The sequence below is a fragment of the Oratosquilla oratoria genome, chromosome 3 (genome assembly GCF_046742065.1).
Source record: "Oratosquilla oratoria isolate Oo_2021 chromosome 3, ASM4674206v1, whole genome shotgun sequence".
Taxonomy (NCBI): domain Eukaryota; kingdom Metazoa; phylum Arthropoda; class Malacostraca; order Stomatopoda; family Squillidae; genus Oratosquilla; species Oratosquilla oratoria.
The window spans coordinates 28,958,343-28,981,886 of NC_134779.1; the positions used below are offsets into that span (position 1 = coordinate 28,958,343).

The window sequence follows — 23,544 nt, forward strand, 5'->3', positions numbered from 1 at the left end:
CAATAGGCAAATACCCACTCCCCACCCATTTCATTCCCATCCACAACCCTTTCCTCCCTCTCATCTTAGCTCCTCATGGATGACAGTTCATTCCTATATCCTGCCCCCTGCCCTGGGTCTGAAGCCATGTAACAAGACACAACATATCCACAGCAAGGCTGCTTCACTTAATTGGCAACCCTCCCTCTCCAACCCCTCGTCCAGAAAAATAAAAGACAGGGAGAAATACCTTCAGGCTACATCAAAATATCATTCACACATAACTACTCCTTAATCCCCCCCATCCCTCACCCCCTGCCTTCCTTGCATTACAGTATAATCTATACACAGCCATTCTCCATTCACCCCTCTCTCCTGCATTCTCTCTTCCTTGCTCAACAGACATCCCCTCCTTACTCAATGCCCCTTTCATCCCATCCATCCATATTATATCTTATTATTATCAATATATCTATATCAATGTTTGATCTTCCAAACAAATTTAACTTAATTTTCTGGTCACTATCACTCCTGCAATGTCTAAACTATCTTACTGAGGTGCTTATGCCACAAGAAGCTTAGCTGTGGCCAAACCTTCTTTTTGTTTCCTTGCTCACACAATGAAGGCTAGTGGTAATCTATGGTAGCCCCAAATCCAAATAAAAACAAGTGAATGTACCACTTTACAACACTGCACATTGAAACTATTCATTCCAGATTGGCTACCAAGTAAGGATGGAAAAATATAGTTATGCCAATTTGAATGACTCCTTTGCACATAAACAAATTAAATTTCAAGAACTACAAGACTGTACAATGGAATGCCCCAAAGGAACAGTTCTCCCACCTATGCATCTTACCTCTTCGCAAGTGACCTCCCAACACCAGAACCCCAACTACACCAAAGCACTCACTACACTGATGACCTGACAATAATCCAACATAGCAACCACAACCTAACACCTAAGAACACCCAAACTTACTTAGACAAAGTAGAACAATGGCTTAAAAATAATAGAATTGGAGGCCTCACCCAAGAAGTCATCAGTAACATTGTTCACCCCAGACAACTATGAATCAAAGAAACATCCAATAGTAATACTACACAGCCAAACCCTCTCACCGTTGCCAAAGGCTGCAAGTTTCCTTCAGTGAAACATGAGACAGCAACTATTATTACTATTACTCACACATAGCAATACAATAAAAGTTCAACCTACCTTGTGAAAGGGCACAAAAAATGGTTCTTGATCATATTTAATCTTCCAATATCAGATAATATATAAAATTTTCTACAATTGTATCAACATCAATCCAATTCAATGTCATCTGTGTGTGCAATTCAACATACCTTATCCATTTCTGTATATGGATCTTCAATCAGCTTGTCTCCATCCACAATGTGAATCTGGTCTTTCGAAAACATTCTGAGCCACCTCAAGATGTGCACAGCATATTTGCTTATATATATTGCTTTGTAGCTGAAAAAATATGATAGAATACAATCACTCACAGAGAAGAGCAAATAAAATCCATAAGTACTAACTATGTTCTGCACTTTTCACAGTATCCTGATAAGATCAATATTGGGTGTTTATATTTCCTTATTGAGACAGCCTAAACACTTTCAGCCTGGGTCCTAGCCTCTACTGAATGAAAATACTAAGTCAGGAAAATATTATGTAAAGGTCACCATCATCAGGGCAATGGGGGGCTCAAATGAGATGACCTTAACCACTTCAGTTGTTGTATAATACTGCCTTGTTAATACATACATACATGTATGTATTTACCTACTTAATTGTAGTATACAGAAGAGGAGCAGTGCTCATTGAGTCCTGTCTCTTATTCACTAATTTTTTATCCTACCACCTAGACTCAAAATTATGTACAGTTCCAACTTTATCTATATTTTTGATTTCCAATGAATATTTAGATTTGAGCTCATGTATTCCACAAATTCATACATCTATTTGGAAAACTGTATTTCTTCACATCCTTTAGACATCTGTGTCTATTTACCTAATCATAGTATACAGGAAAAGGAGCAATGCTCATTGGGTCCTGTCTCCTATTCTTTATCCTACTTAGCCTCAAATTCATGTATAGTTCCTACTTAACCTACACCCTCGATTTCCAATTATCATATTGAGATTTGAACTCATGTATTGTTTGAGCTTGGGCTATATCACTTTCAAAGCTATTCCAAGTATTCATGCATCTATTTGGAAAACCATTTCTTCACATACTTTAGACATATAGTCTTTCTTACTTTGCTCTTCCCATGACTTCTTAAAGCCCACCTATCCTTAATCAGCAGATCTCTTCAGACCTGAATACTGTAATTATATCACCTCTTTCCCTTCAATCTTTCAAAGTTGGCAGACCCAGTGCTTTTAGTCTCTCCTCATTATGGTTCATCTGCCAGGCAGGCTGGGAACCAGTTTGGTTGCTGCTGCTCTTTGTAGTATTCTCCCAATTTTGTGCTTGTACCCTTCACTGCTGTGTGGGGATCATCCTATTAACACATACTCCAGTCTTGGAGGGATCAGGGTCTCTGTCTGCCACCCTTCCATCCACCACCCTCTCCCATGTGTACTTATGCTTGACTTTCTTCCAAAACACTGTACTTGCTATCATCAACTCTCTTTCTAGACACATTTCCACCATTAACTCTCCACTACGATTCTTTCCTGGAACTCCACATTTCCCAACCACTCCATCAATTGGACCATTTATTACCCTAGCATTAAGGTCTCCCAGTACTATTACGTTGACATTTCTCCCTAAATCTTCTATGCACTCATTTAAATCTATCCAAAAGGCCTCCCTTTCTTCTACACTCTTCTCACTGCCAGGCCCATATGTACTTACAAAGACCCACATCTCCTTTCCCAGTTTCACCTTCATCCACATTATCCTTGAGGAAACCTCCACTACACATTTACCTATCTCTTCATTTACTGGAATAGCCATCCCTTCCCTCCCTCACCCTCTCTTCACTCCTGATAACCTCTCACTTACACTCCCAAACTTACACTCACCCTTCCCTTTCAACTTAAGTTTCACTCAAAGCCAACACATCCATCTTTCTTCTCACAAACATACTACCTTTCTCTTCCCTTTCATTCTCATCTCTACCACATCCACGCTCATTAAAAGACCCAAACCTTAGGGTGCTGTTCCAAAAACTCCCAGACCCTCTTATGCCTTTACTTTTTCGTTTAGGAATGTCCCCTGTGGGGCTACAAGGAGAAGGATGCCTAGTCCCACTCCCCATCCCTTTCTTCTCGCCTCTTACGATCCAAGTGGAAATACTTAGTGGCAGTATTCTTTTCCCCCACCACAGGGAATTCCATTATACTACACATCTTATTACTGAATTCCATTTCCCACTTCCTACTCCATTCCCATACTTTATTGAGATCACTCTGTAGTGACTCGTAATCTTCTTCAGTTTTCACTTTTTTCAACAATTTTGCATCATTCAAAAAGAAGCTCACATAACTTTCAATTCCTTTATCCATATCATTAATATATATAGCAAATATTATTGGGGCCAGGACTGTTCCTTGCAGAACACCACTTATCACTTCATCCCAATTAGAGTGTCTCTTATGACTACTCTCAATTTTCTTTCATGCAAGAAGTCTTCCATCCACTTCAGTAGTTTGTCCTGTATTCTTCCTGCAGTTTCTAATTTCTTTAGCAACTTCTTGTGTGGCACCTTATCAAAAGCTTTTTTCAGGTATGCACAATAAGCCCATCTATCTCTTTCTTGTATTACATCTATTAGCCTTGAATAAAAACACATTAAGTTTGTGATGCATGATTGTCCTTGTCTAAATCCAAATTGCCTTGGATTTAGTACGTTGTTTTTCTCCAAATGCCTTACCCATCTAATTTTGATAATTCACAAATTTTAGCTATCATACTTGTAAGAGAGACCGGTCTATATTTAGTAGGATCCTCCTTGTTTCCTCCTTTATATATTTATACTATATTTTCTCTTTTCCAATCTTTTGGAACTTTTCCTTCTTTCAATGAACTGCTTATTAGACTATGTATTTTGTCTGTTAGTTCATTCCTGCATTCTCTCATAATCCAGTTTCCCATTTCATCTGTTCCTTGATACTTCGATCTCTTTCATGGAGGAGACTTTCTCCTCCCACTCGATATCTCTAGGTTGTATGTTCTCCCTCGTAAACACCGATTGAAAATGCTTGTTCCTAATTTCTGCCATTTCTATTTCCTCTGTGTATTCAACTCCTCCTTGTCACAGTTTATCTAATTCTTGTTTGTTTTTCAGTTTGTTGTTTACATATCTGTAAAATAGTTTTGGTTGATCTTTTCATTTTTCTATGACATTTTTCGTATTTTCTCTTTTCTTCTCTGCACACTTGTACATATTCATTTCTATAACTAGTATATGTATTCCATTTTTTAGTTCTTTTGTCTTTTTTCCATTTTATCCAAGCTTAATCCCTTTTGTCTTTTAACTCCCTACATCTTTTGTTGTACCAACACTTTACATATTTTCTTGCTTTTGTCTTGGGACATACTTTTCCACTCCTTTATAAATCTTTGTCAAAATGTTCCATTTCTCTTCTACTCTTGTTTCCTCCTTGTGTATTCTTTCTCAGTCTGCTTTTCGAAAGAATTCTCTTAATTTATAAAAAAAAAAAAAAAAAAAATCATACATCAATCTTCCCTTTCTATATTGCTAATTTTTGTCCATGTATTTTTCCTCATTTAGTTCCAGTTCAACCAATATGTGGTCACTTTTATTTATTGGTATCTTATATTCAATCTTGTCCACTATTTCGGGTTCTGATGTGATTATTAGGTCGTCTTGATGGTTCTTCCTCATTTCTACACCTAGTATTCTCTTGAATCCATTGCATCATTGTATGTTCTATAATCATATCAAGTAGTACATTTCCCCATAGGTCGTCTCCACCCTTCGCTGTCATCTCTTCCCAGCAGATTTCTTTACAATTAAAGTCACCCATTATAACTATTCTTCCTCTATCTTCCATTATCTTATTTAATGTTATCCTTGTGTCTTCTAACATACTTTTGTGTTCTCTCTCTTCCCACGAGGCAGTTTTAGGAGGCACATAATTTACTACAAACTTCCTGCTCTTCCCATCCCCCTCCTCCACTTCCATCATAATCATCTCTACTCTATTCTTTCCATATGTGACATTCCTCACATTTATATCCTTCTTAGTCAGGAACATAATTCCACCCCCTTGTTTTACCTCTGTTTCAATATCAAATAATTATATGTACCATGTCCTACACTGTTGGGTGGTAGTGTATCTTTCTATTTTGTCTCTACAATTCCCATTATGTTCAGTTCTTTTTCCTACAGACAATCATTCAGTTTGTTCAAGCCTGTTATTAAGCCATCTACATTTGTGCAAGACACTTAATTTTCTGTTACTTCCGTTATGTTTTCCGTTTCCCTTCTGTTTTTCTCTATGAACCATTTCTTCACTTTCATATTCACTACTCTCCAATAGAATTTCTCCTTTTCTGACTCTCATTTTTTTCCTTAGCTTCTAGTCTTTTTTTCTCCTCTCTTACCTCTTTATTCATTTCTCTTTTTATCCATACCTGTTTATATTGTTCACTGTTCGCTAGTTTTCCTGTTTTTGCTAAGATATTCTCTACTGTCATTTGTGACCTAAATTTGATCTTTATTGGTCTGGTCTTATCTGTATTATATTTCCCTAGTATTGTATATATATTTCTTCAATTTCTTTCTGTTTCTTGTCCATCCTCTTGAACTACTTCTAGTATGTTGTTTACCTTTTCCTTTTCGTCTTTTACTCGTGATCCTATTTAGATTACACTTCTCTTCCACCCCTAATAACATTATACATTACTTTTTGTCTGCTAATTCTCTTACTATGTTCTCCTCTTCTCGCATCACTTCAATAACTGTGTCCTTAGTTTGTTCTTTCATCTGTTGTTTCACTATATCTGTAAATGCAACTTTGTTGTTCTCTTGGACTTTTCTCCAACCCTGTGCTTTGTTTGCTATGGACTCTTTATTCTCTTTATTATTATTCTTTACTTCCTCATTCTCATCTTTTACTTCTAACTGTATTCTTCTATTTCTTTAGTTAGGTTTTGCTTCTCCTTCTTTGGTTCTTCCAATTTATCAACTCTTTCAGTAATCTGTGTAAGTTGACTGAACCTAGTCTACCAATGTTTGGTCATTTTCTCTAGTTTTTCCTCTAGACTTGCTAATCAGGGGAGGTTGGCATCCCCCCTCTCATTAAATCCATGGAAATTATTATCTCCACTTTCTAATGTGCTGTTCTTATCTATATTTCTAAACTTAATGCTTTTACTGATATTTTTTACTTTGCCTGTATCGTCTGCAGCCCTCTTGTTGACATTTCTCCTGACGTCTGGGGGAACCCATTCGTCACCTTCCACATTTCCTTCCATTTCCCTCAGTAATCCCTACCTTTCTCCTTTTTCTTCACCATCTCACTACACCATGATACAACAAAAGTACTCCTTCATTGTTGAGATCTATGAAACTTTAAGTTTTCTTGGAGTTCCAAAGTTCGTTGTCACTTCGACCGACATGTGTATTTACCTATTTGTATTTTACAGGAAGGGGAGCTATGCTCGTGGTGTCCCGTCTTCATATCTCATTTATCTGAACTGTTTTTAAATTCATGTATTGTTTTTGCACACATCACTTTCTCATCTAACTTGTTCCAAATGTCTACTACTCTGCGAGGAAAGCTGTTCTTTTTCAGATCTCTTCTATAGCTGTCTTTCTTGATTTTCTTTCCGTGTCCTCTTGTATTTCTATCATCCTATTTTATTAGATCAAAAGTTTCTATGCCTTTCATGATTCTATAGTTATCAAATCTCCTCTCTCTCTTCTTTGCTCTAGTGTCTGTAGCTCAAGTTTTGCTAGTCTCTCTTCATTCGATAGTTTTGAGTGTTGGTGCCAATTTTGTAATTTGTATTCTTTCAAGTTTTGTTATACAATTTTTGTACTTGGTGACCACATCGTTGCTGCATATTCCAATCTTGGTCTTATCAAAGTGATCAGTATTTTCTTCACCATTTCTTCATCCAGGTATGTAAATGCCACTTTGATTGTTCCTATTATAAGTTACTCCAAAAATCTTGTTTATATGTTTCTCAGGTGACATATTATTCATAATAATGACTCCCAGGTCCTTCTCATTTTCTACTTTTTTTATTCCTTCTCCCAATTTATATGATCCTATTATTCTTTTTTTACTTTTTCCAAATTCCATTATACTATACTTCTTAGTATTGAGCTCCATCTCCCACTTCCTACTCCATTCCCATACTTTATTGAGATCACTCTGTAGTGACTCACAATCTTCTTCCGTGTTCACTTTTTTTTTTTAACAGTTTTGCATCATCTGCAAAGAAGCTCATATAACTTTCAATTTCTTCATCCAAATCATTAATATATATAGCAAACATTATTGGGGCCAGAACTGTTCCTTGTTCCCAATTAGAGTGTCTCTTATCACTACTCTCATTTTTCTTTCTTGTAAAAAGTCTTCCATCCATTTAACCAGTTTGCCCTGTATTCCTCCTTCAGTTTCTAATTTCTTCAGCAACTTCTTATGTGGTACTTTGCCAAAAGCTTTTTCTAGGTCTACAAATGCACAATCAGCCCATCCATCTCTTTCTTGTATTATATCTATTAGCCTTGAATAGAAACATATTAAATTGGTGACGCATGATCCTCCTTGTCTGAATCCAAATTGCCTTGGATTTAGCACGTGGTTTTTTCTAAATATTTTACCCATCTACTTTTGATAATTCTTTCACAAATTTTTGCTATTGTACTTGTTAGAGACTGGTCTATAGTTGGTAGGGTCTTCTTTATTTCCCCCTTTATATATAGGTACTATATTTGCTTTTTCCAATCTTTTGGAACTTTTCCTTCTTTCAAGGAACTATTTGTTATGCTATGTATTTTGTCTGCCAGTTTATTCCTGCATTCTTTCAAAGTCCAGTTTGCTATTTCATCTGGTCCATGCAATTTTCTGACATCAACATTAATCAAGTGTTTCATTATTTCATTCTTTGTTACTTCTATTTCTTTCATAGGGGGGACTTTCTCTTCCCATTCGATCTCCCCAGGTTGTATGTTCTCCCTTGTAATACAAACACCGATTTAAAATGCTTGTTCATAATTTCTGCCATTTCTATTTCCCCTGTGTATTCAACTCCTCCTTGTCGTAATTTCTCTAATTATTATTTGTTTTTCAATTTGTTGTTTACAAATCTGTAAAATAGTTTTGGTTGATCTTTACATTTTTCTATGACATCTTTTTCATATTTTCTCTTTTCCTCTCTGCACACTTGTACATATTCATTTCTATAACAAGTATATATTTTCAATTTTTCAGGTCTTTTGTTTTTCTTCCATTTGGTCCAAGCTTTATCTCTTTTGTCTTTTAACTCCCTACAACTTTTGTTAAACCAGCACTTTACATATTCTTTTTCTTGCTTTTGTCTTGGGACATACTTTTCCACTCCTTTTTTATAAATTTTTGTCAAAATATTCCATTTCTCTTCCACTGTTTCCTCTTTGTATATTCTTTCCCAGTTTTCTTTTTGAAACAATTATTTTATTTTATCCAAATTTGTTTTTTCATACATCATTCTTCCTTTTCTATATTGTTAATTTCTTTTCATGTATTTTTCCTCATTTAGTTCCAGTTCAATCAATTGGTCACTTACTTACTCGTGTCTTATATTCAATCTTTTCCACTATTTCGGGTTCTGATGTGATTGCTAGGTCTAGTCTCAATGGCTCTTCTTCATTTCTATACCTAGTGTTCTCTTGAATCCATTGTGTCATTGTATGGTCAATAATCATCTCAAGTAGAACATTTCCCCATGAGTCGTCTCCATCCTTTACTGTCATCTCTTCCCAGCAGACTTCTTTGCAATTAAAGTCGCCCATCATAACTATTCTTCCTCCATCTTCCATTATCTTATTTAATGTTATCCTTGTGTTTTCTAACATACTTTTATGTTCACTCTCTTCACACGAGGCTGTTTCTGGAGACACATAATTTATTACAAACTTTCTGCTCATCTTTTCTCTGTCTTCCACTTCAATCATAATCATCTCTACTGTATTCTTTCCATATGTGACACTCCTCACATTTATATCCTTCTTAGTCAGGAACATAACTCCACCCCCTTGTTTTGTCTCTCTGTTTCTAATCCAATAATTATATGCATCATGTCCTACACTGTTGGGTGGTAGTGGACCTTTTAATTTTGTCTCTACAATTCCCACTATGTTCAGTTCTTTTTCCTTCAGATAATCATTCAGTTCATTCAATCCTGTTATTAATCCATCTATATTTGTGTAAGACACTCTTAATTTTCTGCTACTTCCATTGTATTTTCTGTTTCCCTTTTGTTTTTCTCTGGTGTGGCCCATTTTCTCACTTTCATATTCACTACTCTCCAATAGAATTCCTCTTTTTCTGACTGTTCTGTTCTCATTTTTTTCCCTTAGCTTCTTGTCTTTTCATTTTTTCCTCCTCTCTTTCCTCTTTATTCATTTCTCTTTTTAACCATACCTTTTTATATTGTTCACTGTTTGCTAGTTTCCCTGTTTTTGCTAAGATATTCTCTGCTGTCATTTGTGACCTGAATTTAACCTTAATTGGTCTGGTCTTATCTGTACTATATTTCCCAAGCCTTTAGATTTCTTCCATTTGTTTCCCAATTTCAGGTTCATCTTCCTGAACTAATTCTAGAAAACTGTTTACTTTTTCTTTTTCCTCTTTGATTCTTGTGGTTCTATTTAGATTATACTTCTCTTCCATTCCTAATGTAATTATACATTTCTTTTTATCTGCTAAGTCTCTTACTATATTCTCCTTCTGTCTCATCACTCTAATAACTGTGTCTTCAGTTTGTTCTTTCATCTATTGTTTTACTATATCATTAAATGCAATTTTGCTGTTCTCTTGCATTTTTTTTCCAACCCTGAGCTTCTTTTGCTATGGACTCTTTATTCTCTTTATTATTATTCTTTAATTCCTCATTCTCATTTTTACTTCTTTTAACTGTCTTTTTAATACTTCTATTTCTTTAGTTAGTTTTTGGTTCACCTTCTCTAATTCTTCCAATTTTTCAACTCTCTGCTTGATCTTCATGAGTTCACTGAACCTATCCTCCCAATGTTTGACAATTTTCTCAAGTTTTTCTTAGGCTTGCCCCCCCCCCCACATTAAATCCTTGGAAATTGTTATCTTCACTTTCCATTATGCTGCTCTTATCTACATTTCTAATCTTTACATTTTTGTTAGTCCCTTCATCGTCACTAAATTGATCTGGCCCGCGTTTGTTTATATGGCATCTGCCTGCCTGGACCAAGTCCTCTCCTTCCTCATTTCCTTCCATTTGCCTCAGTAATCCCTCCCTTTCTCCTTTTTCATCACCTTCCCACTACACCATAAGCTTTCCCCTTCCCTGTAAATACAAAAAGGTACTTCCTTGACGTTGAGATCCAAGAAAATTTCACTTTTTCTTCGGAGCTCCAATCTTCGCCGTCAATCCGACGAATGTGTGTGTGTGTGTGTGTGTGTGTGTGTGTGTGTGTTGTGTGTGTGTGTGTGTGTATTTACCTAGTTGTATTTTACAGGAAGGGGAGCTATGCTCGTGGTGTCCCGTTTTCATATCTCAATTTATCTAAACTATTTTTAAATTCATGTATTGTTTTTGCACACACCACTTTCTCATCTAACTTATTCCAACTGTCTATTACTCTGTGAGGAAAGCTGTTCTTTTTCAGGTCTCTTCTATAGCTATCCTTTTTTATTTTATTTTCATGTCCTCTTGTATTTCTGTCATCCCATTTTATCAGATTCTCTCTATCAATTTCTATGCCTTTCATAATTCTGTGAATAGTTATCAAATCTCCTCTCTCTATTCTTTGGTCTAGTGTCTGTAGTTCAAGTTTTGCTAGTCTCTCTTCATATGATAGTTTTGCAAGTGTAGGTGCCAATTTTGTAATTGCTCTTTGTATTCTTTCAAGTTTTTTTATAAAAAAATTTGTACATGGTGACCATATCGTTGCTGCATATTCCAATCTTGGTCTTATCAGGGTGATAAGAATTTTCTTCACCATTTCTTCATCCAGATATGTAAATGCAACTTTGATTGTTCTTATTAAATTATAGGTTTCTCCAAAAATCTTATTTATATGTTTCTCAGGTGACATATTATTCATAATGACTCCCAGGTCCTTTTCATTTTCCATTTTTTTTATTCTTTCTTCTCTGTTTTTACTTTTTCCAAATTCCATTATACTACACTTCTTTGTATTGAACTCCATTTCCCACTTCCTACTCCATTCCTGTACTTTGTTTAGATCTCTCTGTAGTGATTCACAATCTTCTTCCGTGTTCACTTTTTTCAATAGTTTTGCATCATCTGCAATGAAGCTCATATAGCTTTCAATTCCTTCCTCCATATCATTAATATATATAGCAAACATTATTGGAGCCAGAACCGTTCCTTGTGGAACACCGCTTATTACTTCATCCCATTTTGAGTGTTGGTCTCTTATTACTACTCTCATTTTTCTTTCCTGCATAAAGTCTTCCATCCAATTTAGTAGTTTGCCCTGTATTCCTCCTTCAGTTTCTAGTTTCTTAAGCAACTTTTTATGTGGTACTTTGTCAAAAGCTTTTTTTTAGGTCTAGAAATGTGCAATCAGCCCATCCATCTCTTTCTTGTATTATATCTATTAGCCTTGAATAGAAACATATTAAATTGGTGATGCATGATCGTCCTTGTCTGAATCCAAATTGTCTTGGATTTAGCACATTGTGTTTTTCTAAATATTTTACCCATCTATTTTTTACAATTCTTTCACAAATTTTTGCTATTGTACTTGTTAGAGAGACTGGCCTATAGTTGGTAGGGATTTCTTTATTTCCCCCTTTATATATAGGTACTATATTTGCTTTCTTCCAATCTTCTGGAACTTTACCTTCTTTCAATGAACTGATTATTATGCTATGTATTATATCTGCCAGTTCATTCCTGCATTCTTTCAAAATCCAGTTTGCCATTTCATCTGGTCCATGCGATTTTCTGACATCAAGATTACTCAAGTGTTTCAATATTTCATTCTTTGTTACTTCTATTTCTTTCATAGGGGGGACTTTCTCTTTCCATTCAATCTCTTCAGGTTGTATGTTCTCCCTTGTAAACACAGATTTAAAATGTTTGTTCATAATTTCCGCCATTTCAATTTCCTCTGTGTATTCAATTCCTCCTTGTCTTAATTTCTCCAAATCTTGTTTGTTTTTCAGTTTGTTGTTTACAAATCTGTAGAATAGTTTTGGTTGATCTTTACACTTTTCTATGACATCTTTTTCATATTTTCTCTTTTCCTCTCTGCACGCTTGTACATATTCATTTCTATAACAAGTATATATTTTCCATTTTTCTGGTCTTTTGTTTTTCTTCCATTTGGCCCAAGCTTTGTCTCTCTTGTCTTTTATCTCCCTACAACTTTTATTGTACCAGTACTTTATTCTTTTTCCTGTTTTTGTCTGGGACATACTTTTCCACTCCCTTTTTATATATTTTTGTCAAAATATTCCATTTCTCTTCTACTGTTGTATCTTCTTTGTGTATTCTTTCCCAGTTTTCATTTTGGAAGAATTCTCTTATTTTATCAAAATTTGCTTTTTCATACATCAATCTTCCTTTTCTATAATGTTCATTTCTTTTCATGTATTTTTTATCATTTAGTTCTAGTTCTATCAATATGTGGTCACTTTTGCTTATTGGTGCCTGGTATTCTATCTTTTCCACTATTTCAGGTTCTGATGTGATTATTAGGTCTAGTCTTGAAGGTTCTTCTTCATTTCTATACCTGGTGTTCTCTTGGATCCATTGTGTCATTGTGTGGTCAGTAATCATCTCAAGTAGAACACTACCCAATGAGTCTTCTCACCCTTTACAGTCATCTCTTCCCAGCATATTTCTTTGCAATTATAGTCGCCCATCATAACTATTCTTCCTCCATCTTCCATTATCTTGTTTAGTGTTATTCTTGTGTCTTCTAACATGCTTTTATGTTCATTCTCTTCCCACGAGGCTGTTTTTGGGGGCACGTAGTTTATTACAAATTTTCTGCTCTTCTTATCTCTATCTTCTACTTCTATCATAATCATCTCTACTGTATTGTTCCCATATGTGACATTCTTCACGCTTATATCCTTCTTAGTCAGGAACATAACTCCACCCCCTTGTTTTTTCTCTGTTTCTAATCCAATAATTATATATATTGTGTCCTATGCTGTTGGGTGGTAGTGGACCTTTTAATTTTGTTTCAACAATTCCCATTATGTCCCCCCCCCACCCTCTTTAAATCCCTGGAAAATATTCTCATCATCTTCTACTGTATTGCTCTTATCTATACTTCTAATCTTTACATTTTTGTTAGACATTTCGTCGTCGCTAAATTGGTCCGGACCTAGTTTGTTTAGATTTCGTCTGCCTGCCTGGGCCAAGTCCTCACCTTCCTCATTTCCTTCCATTTCCCTCAGTAATCCCTCCCCTTCTCCTTTTTCCTTACTTTCCCTACACCACGAGCAATTTCCCCCCCACCCTGTATATACAATAGGTACTTCCTTTGCTTTGGGATCCACAAAATTTCACTTTTTCTTCAGAACGTCTTCTAAGCCGTCCGTTCGTTGAAGTGTATTTACCTAGTTGTATTTTACGGGAAGGGGAGCTATGCTCGTGGGGTCCCGTCTTCATTTCTCATTTTATCTAAACAATTTTTAAATTCATGTATTGTTTTTGCACACACCATTTTCTCATCTAACTTGTTCCAACTGTCTATTACTCTGTGTGGAAAGCTGTTCTTTTTCAAATCTCTTCTATAGCTGTCTTTTTTTATTTTCTTTCCGTGTCCTCTTGTATTTCTGTCATCCCATTTTATCAGATTCTCTCTATCAGTAATTTCTATGCCTTTCATGATTCTGTAAATAGCTATCAAATCTCCTCTCTCTCTTCTTTGCTCTAGTGTCTGTAGTTCAAGTTTTTGTAGTCTCTCTTCATATGATAGTTTTGAGAGTGTTGGTGCCAGTTTTGTAATTGCTCTTTGTATTCTTTCAAGTTTTTTTATACATTTCTTTGTACTTGGTGACCATATCGTTGCTGCATATTCTAATCTTGGTCTTATCAGGGTGATTAGGATTTTCCTCACCATTTCTTCATCCAGGTATGTAAATGCCACTTTGATTGTTCTTATTAAATTATAAGTTTCTCCAAAAATCTTATTTATATGTTTCTCAGGTGACATATTATTCATAACAATGACTCCCAGGTCCTTCTCATTTTCTACTTTTTTTATTCCTTCTTCTCCCAAATTATATGATCCTGTTATTCTGTTTTTGCTTTTTCCAAATTCCATTATACTACACTTTTTTGTATTGAACTCCATCTCCCACTTCCTACTCCATTCCTGTACTTTATTTAGATCTCTCTGTAGTGATTCACAATCTTCTTCAGTTTTCACTCTTTTCAGTAGTTTTGCATCATCTGCAAAGAAGCTCATATAGCTTTCAATTCCTTCATCCATATCATTAATATATATAGCAAACATTATTGGGGCCAGAACCGTTCCCTGCGGGACACCGCTTATTACTTCATTCCATTTTGAGTGCTGGTTTCTTATCACTACTCTCATTTTTCTTTCTTGCAAAAAGTCTTCCATCCAATTTAGTAATTTACCTTGTATTCCTCCTTCAGATTCTAGTTTCTTAAGCAACATCTTATGTGGTACTTTGTCAAAAGCTTTTTTTAGGTCTAGAAATGCACAATCAGCCCATCCATCTCTTTCTTGTATTATATCTATTAGCCTTGAATAGAAATATATTAAATTGGTGACGCATGATCGTCCTTGTCTGAATCCAAATTGCCTTGGGTTTAGTACGTTGTTTTTTTCCAAGTATTTTACCCATCTATTTTTTATAATTCTTTCACAAATTTTTGCTATTGTACTTGTTGGAGAGACTGGTCTATAGTTGGCAGGTTCTTCTTTATTTCCTCCTTTATATATAGGTACTATATTTGCTTTTTTCCAATCTTCTGGAACTTTTCCTTCTTTCAAGGAACTGCTTATTATGCTATGTATTTTGTCTGCCAGTTCATTCCTGCATTCTTTCAGAATCCAGTTTGCTATTTCATCTGGTCCATGCGATTTTCTGACATCAAGATTACTCAAGTGTATCAATATTTCATTCTTTGATACTTCTATTTTTTCTATAGGGGGGACTTTCTCTTTCCATTCAATCTCTTCAGGTTGTATGTTCTCCCTTGTAAACACTGATTTAAAATGTTTGTTCATAATTTCCGCCATTTCCATTTCCTCAGTGTATTCAACTCCCCCTTGTCTTAATTTCTCCAAGTCCTGTTTGTTTTTCAGTTTATTGTTTACAAATCTGTAGAATAGTTTTGGTTGATCTTTACATTTTTCTATGACGTCTTTTTCATATTTTCTCTTTTCCTCTCTGCACGTTTGTACATATTCATTTCTATAACTGGTATATATTTTCCATTTTTCAGGTCTTCTGTCTTTTTTCCATCTGGTCCAGGCTTTGTCTCTTTTGTCTTTTAACTCCCTACAACTTTTGTTGTACCAGCATTTTACATATTCTTTTTCTTGTTTTTGTCTTGGGACATACTTTTCCACTCCTTTTTTGTAAATTTTTGTCAAAATATTCCATTTCTTTTCCACTGATGTTTCTTCTTTGTATATTTCTTCCCAGTTTTCTTGTTGAAAGAATTCTCTTATTTTATCAAAGTTTGTTTTTTCATACATCATTCTTCCTTTTCTATATTGTTCATTTCTTTTCATATATTTTTCTTCATTAAGTTCCAGTTCAATCAATATGTGGTCACTTTTACCTATTGGTGTTTTATATTCAATCTTGTCCACTATTCTAGGTTCAGATGTAATTAATAAGTCTAGTCTCGATGGTTCTTCTTCATTTCTATACCTAGTGTTCTCCTGTATCCATTGTGTCATTGTGTGGTCAATAATCATCTCAAGTAGAGCGTTTCCCCATGAGTCGTCTCCACCCTTTACTGTCATTTCTTCCCAGCAGATTTCTTTGCAATTAAAGTCGCCCATCATAACTATTCTTCCTCCATCTTCCATTATTTTATTTAATGTTATCTTTGTGTCCTCTAACATACTTTTATGTTCACTCTCCTCCCATGAGGCTGTTTTTGGAGGCACATAATTTATCACAAATTTTCTGCTCTTCTTATCTCTGTCTTCCACTTCTATCATAATCATCTCTACTGTATTCTTTCCATATATGACACCTTTCACGTTTATATCCTTCTTAGTCAGGAACATAACTCCACCTCCTTGCTTTTTCTCTCTGTTTCTAATCCAATAATTGTATGCATCATGTCCTACACTGTTGGGTGGTAGTGGGCCTTTTAATTTTGTTTCTACAATTCCCATTATGTCCGGTTCTTTTTCCTTCAAATAATCATTCAGCTCATTCAATCCTGTTATTAATCCATCTATATTTGTGTAAGACACTCTTAGTTTTCTGCCACTCCCATTGTGTTCTCTGTTTCCCTTATGTTTTTCTTTTGTATGTCGAACTTCCTTAGTTTCATGTTCACTACTCTCCAATAGAATCTCTCTTTCTCTGACTCCGTTCTGTTCTCGTTTTTTGCCTTAGCTTCCAGTCTTTTCTGCTTTTCTTCCTCTCTTTCCTCTTTATTCATTTCTCTTTTTATCCATATCTATTTACATTGTTCACTTGTTGCTAGTTTCCCTGTTTTGAATAAGATATTCTCTGCCGTTGTTTGTGACTTGAATTTAATCTTAATTGGTCTGGTCTTGTCTGTGCTATACTTTCCGAGTCTAAATTTCTCTTCGATTTGTTTCATAATTTCTGGTTCATCTTCCTGAACTGATTCTAGTAATTGGCTTACTTTTTCATTTTCCTCTTTGATTCTTGTGGTTCTATCTGTGTTGTGTTTCTCTTCCATTCCTAATATAATTATACAGTTCTTCTTGTCTGCTAAATCTCTTACTATATTCTCCTTTTGTCTCATCACTTTAATAACTGAGTCTTCAGTATGTTCTTTCAATTGCTGTTTGACTATGTCAGTGAATGAAACCTTATTTCCTTCTTGGGTTGTCTTCCAATTTTTAGTTTCTTTAGCTTTTGTCTCTCTGTTTTCTTTACTATTCTTCTTCAATTCCTCATTCTCCACCTTTACTTCTCTTAACTGTCTTTTTAGGTCTTCTATTTCATCAGTTAAGTTTTTATTCGCCTTTTCTAGTTCTTCCAATCTTTCAACCCTTTGTAAAATGGTGTTCATATGACCTAACCTACTCTCCAAGTCCTCGATCACCTTATCAACCTTCTCCTCTAGTCTTGTCAGTCGGGGGGGGGGGGTTGTGTCCCCCCCACCCTCTTTAAATCCCTTGAAAATATTCTCATCACTTTCTACTGTATTGCTCCTATCTATACTTCTAATCTTTACATTCTTATTAGACATTTCGTCGTCTTCCAGCTGGTCTTGCGGTCGCTTGTTTACTTTTCGGCGGTCTGTTTGGGCCAAGTCCTCTACTTCCTCATTACCTTCCATTTCCCCAGCAATCCCTCCCCTTCTCCTCTTTCCTTACTTTCCCACTACCCCACGAGCAATTTCCCCCCCACCCTGTAAATACAAAAAGGCACTTCTCTTTGCGTTGGGATCCACAATCTGCACTTTTCTTCAGAACGTTCTTCAAGCCGTCCGTTCGTTGAAAGTGTGTGTGTGTGTGTGTGTATTTACCTAGTTGTATTTACCTAGTTGTATTTTACGGGAAGGGGAGCTATGCTCGTGAGGTCCCGTCTTCATATCTCATTTTATCTAAACTATTTTTAAATTCATGTATTGTTTTTGCACACACCACTTTCTCATCTAACTTGTTCCAACTGTCTATTGCTCTGTGAGGAAAGCTGTTCTTTTTCAAATCTCTTCTATAGTTGTCTTTTTTTATTTTCTTTCCGTGTCCTCTTGTATTTCTGTCATCCCATTTTATCAGATTCTCTCTATCAGTAATTTCTATGCCTTTCATGATTCTGTAAATAGCTATCAAATCTCCTCTCTCTCTTCTTTGCTCTAGTGTCTGTAGTTTAAGTTTTTGTAGTCTCTCTTCATATGATAGTTTTGAGAGTGTTGGTGCCAGTTTAGTAATTGCTCTTTGTATTCTTTCAAGTTTTTTTATACATTTTTTTGTACTTGGTGACCATATCGTTGCTGCATATTCCAATCTTGGTCTTATCAGGGTGACTAGGATTTTCCTCACCATTTCTTCATCCAGGTATGTAAATGCCACTTTGATTGTTCTTATTAAATTATAAGTTTCTCCAAAAATCTTATTTATATGTTTCTCAGGTGACATATTATTCATAACAATGACTCCCAGGTCCCTCTCATTTTCTACTCTTTTTATTCCTTCTTCTCCCAAATTATATGATCCTGTTATTCTGTTTTTGCTTTTTCCAAATTCCATTATACTACACTTTTTTGTATTGAACTCCATCTCCCACTTCCTACTCCATTCTTGTACTTTATTTAGATCTCTCTGTAGTGATTCACAATCTTCTTCAGTTTTCACTCTTTTCAGTAGTTTTGCATCATCTGCAAAGAAGCTCATATAGCTTTCAATTCCTTCATCCATATCATTAATATATATAGCAAACATTATTGGGGCCAGAACTGTTCCCTGCGGGACACCGCTTATTACTTCATTCCATTTTGAGTGCTGATCTCTTATCACTACTCGCATTTTTCTTTCTTGCAAAAAGTCTTCCATCCAATTTAGCAATTTACCTTGTATTCCTCCTTCATATTCTAATTTCTTAAGCAACTTCTTATGTGGTACTTTGTCAAAAGCTTTTTTTAGGTCTAGAAATGCACAATCAGCCCATCCATCTCTTTCTTGTATTATATCTATTAGCCTTGAATAGAAACATATTAAATTGGTGACGCATGATCGTCCTTGTCTGAATCCAAATTGCCTTGGATTTAGTACGTTGTTTTTTTCCAAGTATTTTACCCATCTACTTTTGATAATTCTTTCACATATTTTTGCTATTGTACTTGTTAGAGAGACTGGTCTATAGTTGGTAGGTTCTTCTTTATTTCCTCCTTTATATATAGGTACTATATTTGCTTTTTTCCAATCTTCTGGAACTTTTCCTTCTTTTAAGGAACTGCTTATTATGCTATGTATTTTGTCTGCCAGTTCATTCCTACATTCTTTCAGAATCCAGTTTGCTATTTCATCTGGCCCATGCGATTTTCTGACATCAAAATTACCCAAGTGTGTCAATATTTCATTCTTCGTTACTTCTATTTCTTCCATAGGGGGGACTTTTTCCTTCCACTCAATCTCTTCAGGTTGTATATTTTCCCTTGTAAACACTGATTTAAAATGTTTGTTCATAATTTCTGCCATTTCCATTTCCTCAGTGTATTCAACTCCCCCTTGTCTTAATTTCTCCAAGTCTTGTTTGTTTTTCAGTTTATTGTTTACAAATCTGTAGAATAGTTTTGGTTGATCTTTACACTTTTCTATAACATCTTTTTCATATTTTCTTTTTTCCTCTCTGCACTTTTGTACATATTCATTTCTATAACCAGTATATATTTTCCATTTTTCAGGTCTTCTGTCTTTTTTCCATCCGGTCCAGGCTTTGTCTCTTTTGTCTTTTAACTCCCTACAACTTTTGTTGTACCAGCATTTTACATATTCTTTTTCTTGTTTTTGTCTTGGGACATACTTTTCCACTCCTTCTTTGTAAATTTTTGTCAAAATATTCCATTTCTCTTCCACTGATGTTTCTTCTTTGTATATTTCTTCCCAGTTTTCTTGTTGGAAGAATTCTCTTATTTTATCAAAGTTTGTTTTTTCATACATCATTCTTCCTTTTCTATATTGTTCATTTCTTTTCATATATTTTTCTTCATTAAGTTCCAGTTCAATCAATATGTGGTCACTTTTACCTATTGGTGTTTTATATTCAATCTTGTCCACTATTCTAGGTTCAGATGTAATTATTAAGTCTAGCCTCGATGGTTCTTCTTCATTTCTATACCTAGTGTTCTCTTGTATCCATTGTGTCATTGAATGGTCAGTAATCATCTCAAGTAGAGCATTTCCCCATGAGTCATCACCACTCTTTACTGTCATTTCTTCCCAGCAGATTTCTTTGCAATTAAAGTCGCCCATCATAACTATTCTTCCTCCGTCTTCCATTATTTTAGTTAATGCTATCTTTGTGTCCTCTAACATACTTTTATGTTCATTCTCCTCCCATGAGGCTGTTTTCGGAGGCACATAGTTGATCACAAATTTTCTGCTCTTCTTATCTCGGTCTTCCACTTCTATCATAATCATCTCTACTGTATTCTTTCCATATATGACACCTTTCACGTTTATATCCTTCTTTGTCAGGAACATAACTCCACCCCCTTGTTTTTTCTCTCTGTTTCTAATCCAATAATTGTATGTATCATGTCCTACACTGTTGGGTGGTAGTGGGCCTTTTAATTTTGTTTCTACAATTCCCATTATGTCCGGTTCTTTTTCTTTCAAATAATCATTCAGTTCATTCAATCCTGTTATCAATCCATCTATATTTGTGTAAGACACTCTTAGTTTTCTGCCACTTCCATTGTGTTCTCTGTTTCCCTTATGTTTTTCTTTAGTATGTCGAACTGCTTTATTTTCATGTTCACTACTCTCCAATAGAATCTCTCTTTCTCTGACTCCGTTCTTTCCTCGTTTTTTGCCTTAGCTTCAATTCTTTTCTGCTTTTCTGCCTCTCTTTCCTCCTTATTCATTTCTCTTTTTATCCATACCTTTTTATATTGATCATTTGTTGCTAGTTTCCCTGTCTTGGATAGAATTTTCTCTGCCGTTGTTTGTGACCTGAATTTAATCTTAATTGGTCTGGTCTTATCTGTACTATATTTTCCGAGTCTGAATTTTTCCTCAATTTCCTTTATAATTTCTGGTTCATCTTCCTGGACTAATTTTAATAAACTGCTTACCCTTTCATTTTCCTCCTTGATTCTTGCGGTTCTATCTGGGTTATGTTTCTCTTCCATTCCTAATATAATTATACATTTCTTTTTGTCAGCTAATTCTCTTACTATATTCTCCTTCTGTCTCATCACTTTAATAACTGAGTCTTCATTATGTTCTTTCAATTGCTGTTTGACTATGTCAGTGAATGAAACCTTATTCCCTTCTTGAGTTATTCTCCAATTTTTAGCTTCTGTAGCTATTTTCTCACTGTTTTCATTACTATTCTTCTTCAATTTCTCATTCTCCTCCTTTACATTTCCTAACTGTCTTTTTAGGTCCTCTACTTCTTCAGTTAAGTTTCTGTTAGCCTTCTCTAGTTGTTCCAATCTTTCAATTCTTTGGAGAATGGAGCCTACATTACCTAACTTACGTTCCAAGTCCTCGATCACCTTATCAACTCTCTCCTCTAGTCTTATCAGTCTGGGGGGGGTTGTGTCCCCCCCACCCTCTTTAAATCCCTGGAACATATTCTCGTCACTTTCTACTGTATTTCTCCTCTCTATACTTCTCATCTTTACATTTTTATTTGCCATTTCGTCATCCGGTGGTCGTTTCATGTTGACCTTTCTTCTTTCCTTACTTTCCTCACGAGCAATTTCCCCCCCCCTGCAAATACAAAAAGGCACTTCTCTTTGCGTTGGTATCCTCAATCTGCACTTTTCTTCAGAGCGTTCGTCAAGCCGTCCGTTCGTTGAAAGTGTGTGTGTGTGTGTGTGTGTGTGTGTGTGTGTGTGTGTGTGTGTGTGTGTGTGTGTGTGTGTGTGTGTGTGTGTGTGCGCACGTGCAGGCATAAACAAGGGGGTAATAAATCTTACTTCAATTCCTTTGTTCCATGGCTCTTATCTGCAGGAAAAATCCTACTTTGGTCAGGAAAATTATATTACCCTTAAACTATATACAATACTTCCCACAAGGTATGATGTTTATGAAAGAAATCCTCATTTGTCCCATTTGCACCTCCCCTCACAATGAGAAAACTTTACCACATGTCTTTCCTAGCAGTACTGCTAGTTCCTTGGTGAACCCTTCCACGGAACAAGTGCCTTAGTCTATACCCCTTACTTTAACTATCACCCACACCTCCCTTTGTTCAACATCTTGATATCATCACCCATCTATCCACATTTCCCTAGCTCTATTCCCAACACCATACCCTAATATATCCTTTGAGTTTATCTACTCTTATCCCTTCTCATAACATGATCAAACCATCATTGGCTTACTCTGCAAATTTATAAATTCTACAAATCCTAACATTGCCCATAAGAACATAAGAATGAAGGAGACTGCAAGCAACCACGAGGCCTACCCTAGGCAGTTCCATGTCCCTTACCACCTCTTCATAAACTAATTCTATATTCTACCTTATTTCCACTGCTTTTACACTTTTCTTTTCCATTCCTGACCCATGCATGCAACTCTCAAGAAGTCTACCTTCTCCAACTTCTCTTTCACTCTATGACCAAACTAAGAGCAAGTATGATGGAGACCTATTTATTTCAAAGATGACCATGGTGGCCAAGTCAAAGCATACACTATCCCTCACCCATTCACTGCTCCTCCCATCAGAGCACCTCAAGGATGATGGGTCACCCCTGTCCCTCACCACACTGCTTGCATCAAAGGTAATACAGCAGGCCCCATCAGCTATAGTTGGTTTACCTCCACTACTTCATCATATGATACCCCACCTCTTCACTCACTTGAAATCATTTACAGAGTAAGAGGAGAAAAACTTCCCTTCCAAGTCATGCCATTTCTATCTATTTACAACCTTTCTCCATTTACTGCTGTCCTTTGTGCTATCTTCCTTGTTCAACAAACATTTCTCTATCTAACCACTTTATACTTGTTTTTCTCTTGGAAGTTCTGCTTCTCACATTATTCCTGTATGCCCAAACCATCTAACCACTCAATCTGACAGCTCTCTTTCCTCACCTCTCTCTCATTATATATATACTTAAAATGTGAATTTATCTGTAAGCATCACACTTATTTCTATGAAGTCTCCATTTTATACATAAAATGTTCATGGTTACAAGAGTTTTGTGTGGTAGAATGTGAAATATTGTGATTTTTTCCATGCCAAACTCTCAACTGAGTTAGCTGGGCCAGGCAGCTCATAAACCTTCTTGCCACACAAGTCAGTATTGCATAAGCTGTCATAGTGCATGACTGTGCATTTCCACTCTCCACACATCCATTGCCTTTCTGCAACACAAGTCAGTACTGCATAGGCTGTCATAGTGCATGGCTGTGCATTTTCACTCTCCACTTGTTCATTGTTCTTGAAGTGAATCCATATAATGTGTGTTGATTTTTAACCATGCCACCTAAACATCCTTTGCCTAGTGCTAAACCTTTAGCAAAGC

At 35.7% G+C, this 23,544-nt stretch overlaps 1 protein-coding gene across 7 annotated transcripts in view; it reads right to left on the bottom strand.

The window, feature by feature from the left end:
- Positions 1-23,544, bottom strand: part of LOC143021030 (heparan sulfate glucosamine 3-O-sulfotransferase 1-like) — an 86,443-nt gene that overhangs the window by 3,839 nt on the left and 59,060 nt on the right. For all 7 annotated transcript variants that reach the window (XM_076178264.1, XM_076178256.1, XM_076178237.1 and 4 more), the window contains one exon: positions 1,331-1,460. In XM_076178264.1, coding sequence (XP_076034379.1) covers positions 1,331-1,460 — 130 coding nt within the window. The remainder of the gene's footprint in view (positions 1-1,330; positions 1,461-23,544) is intronic.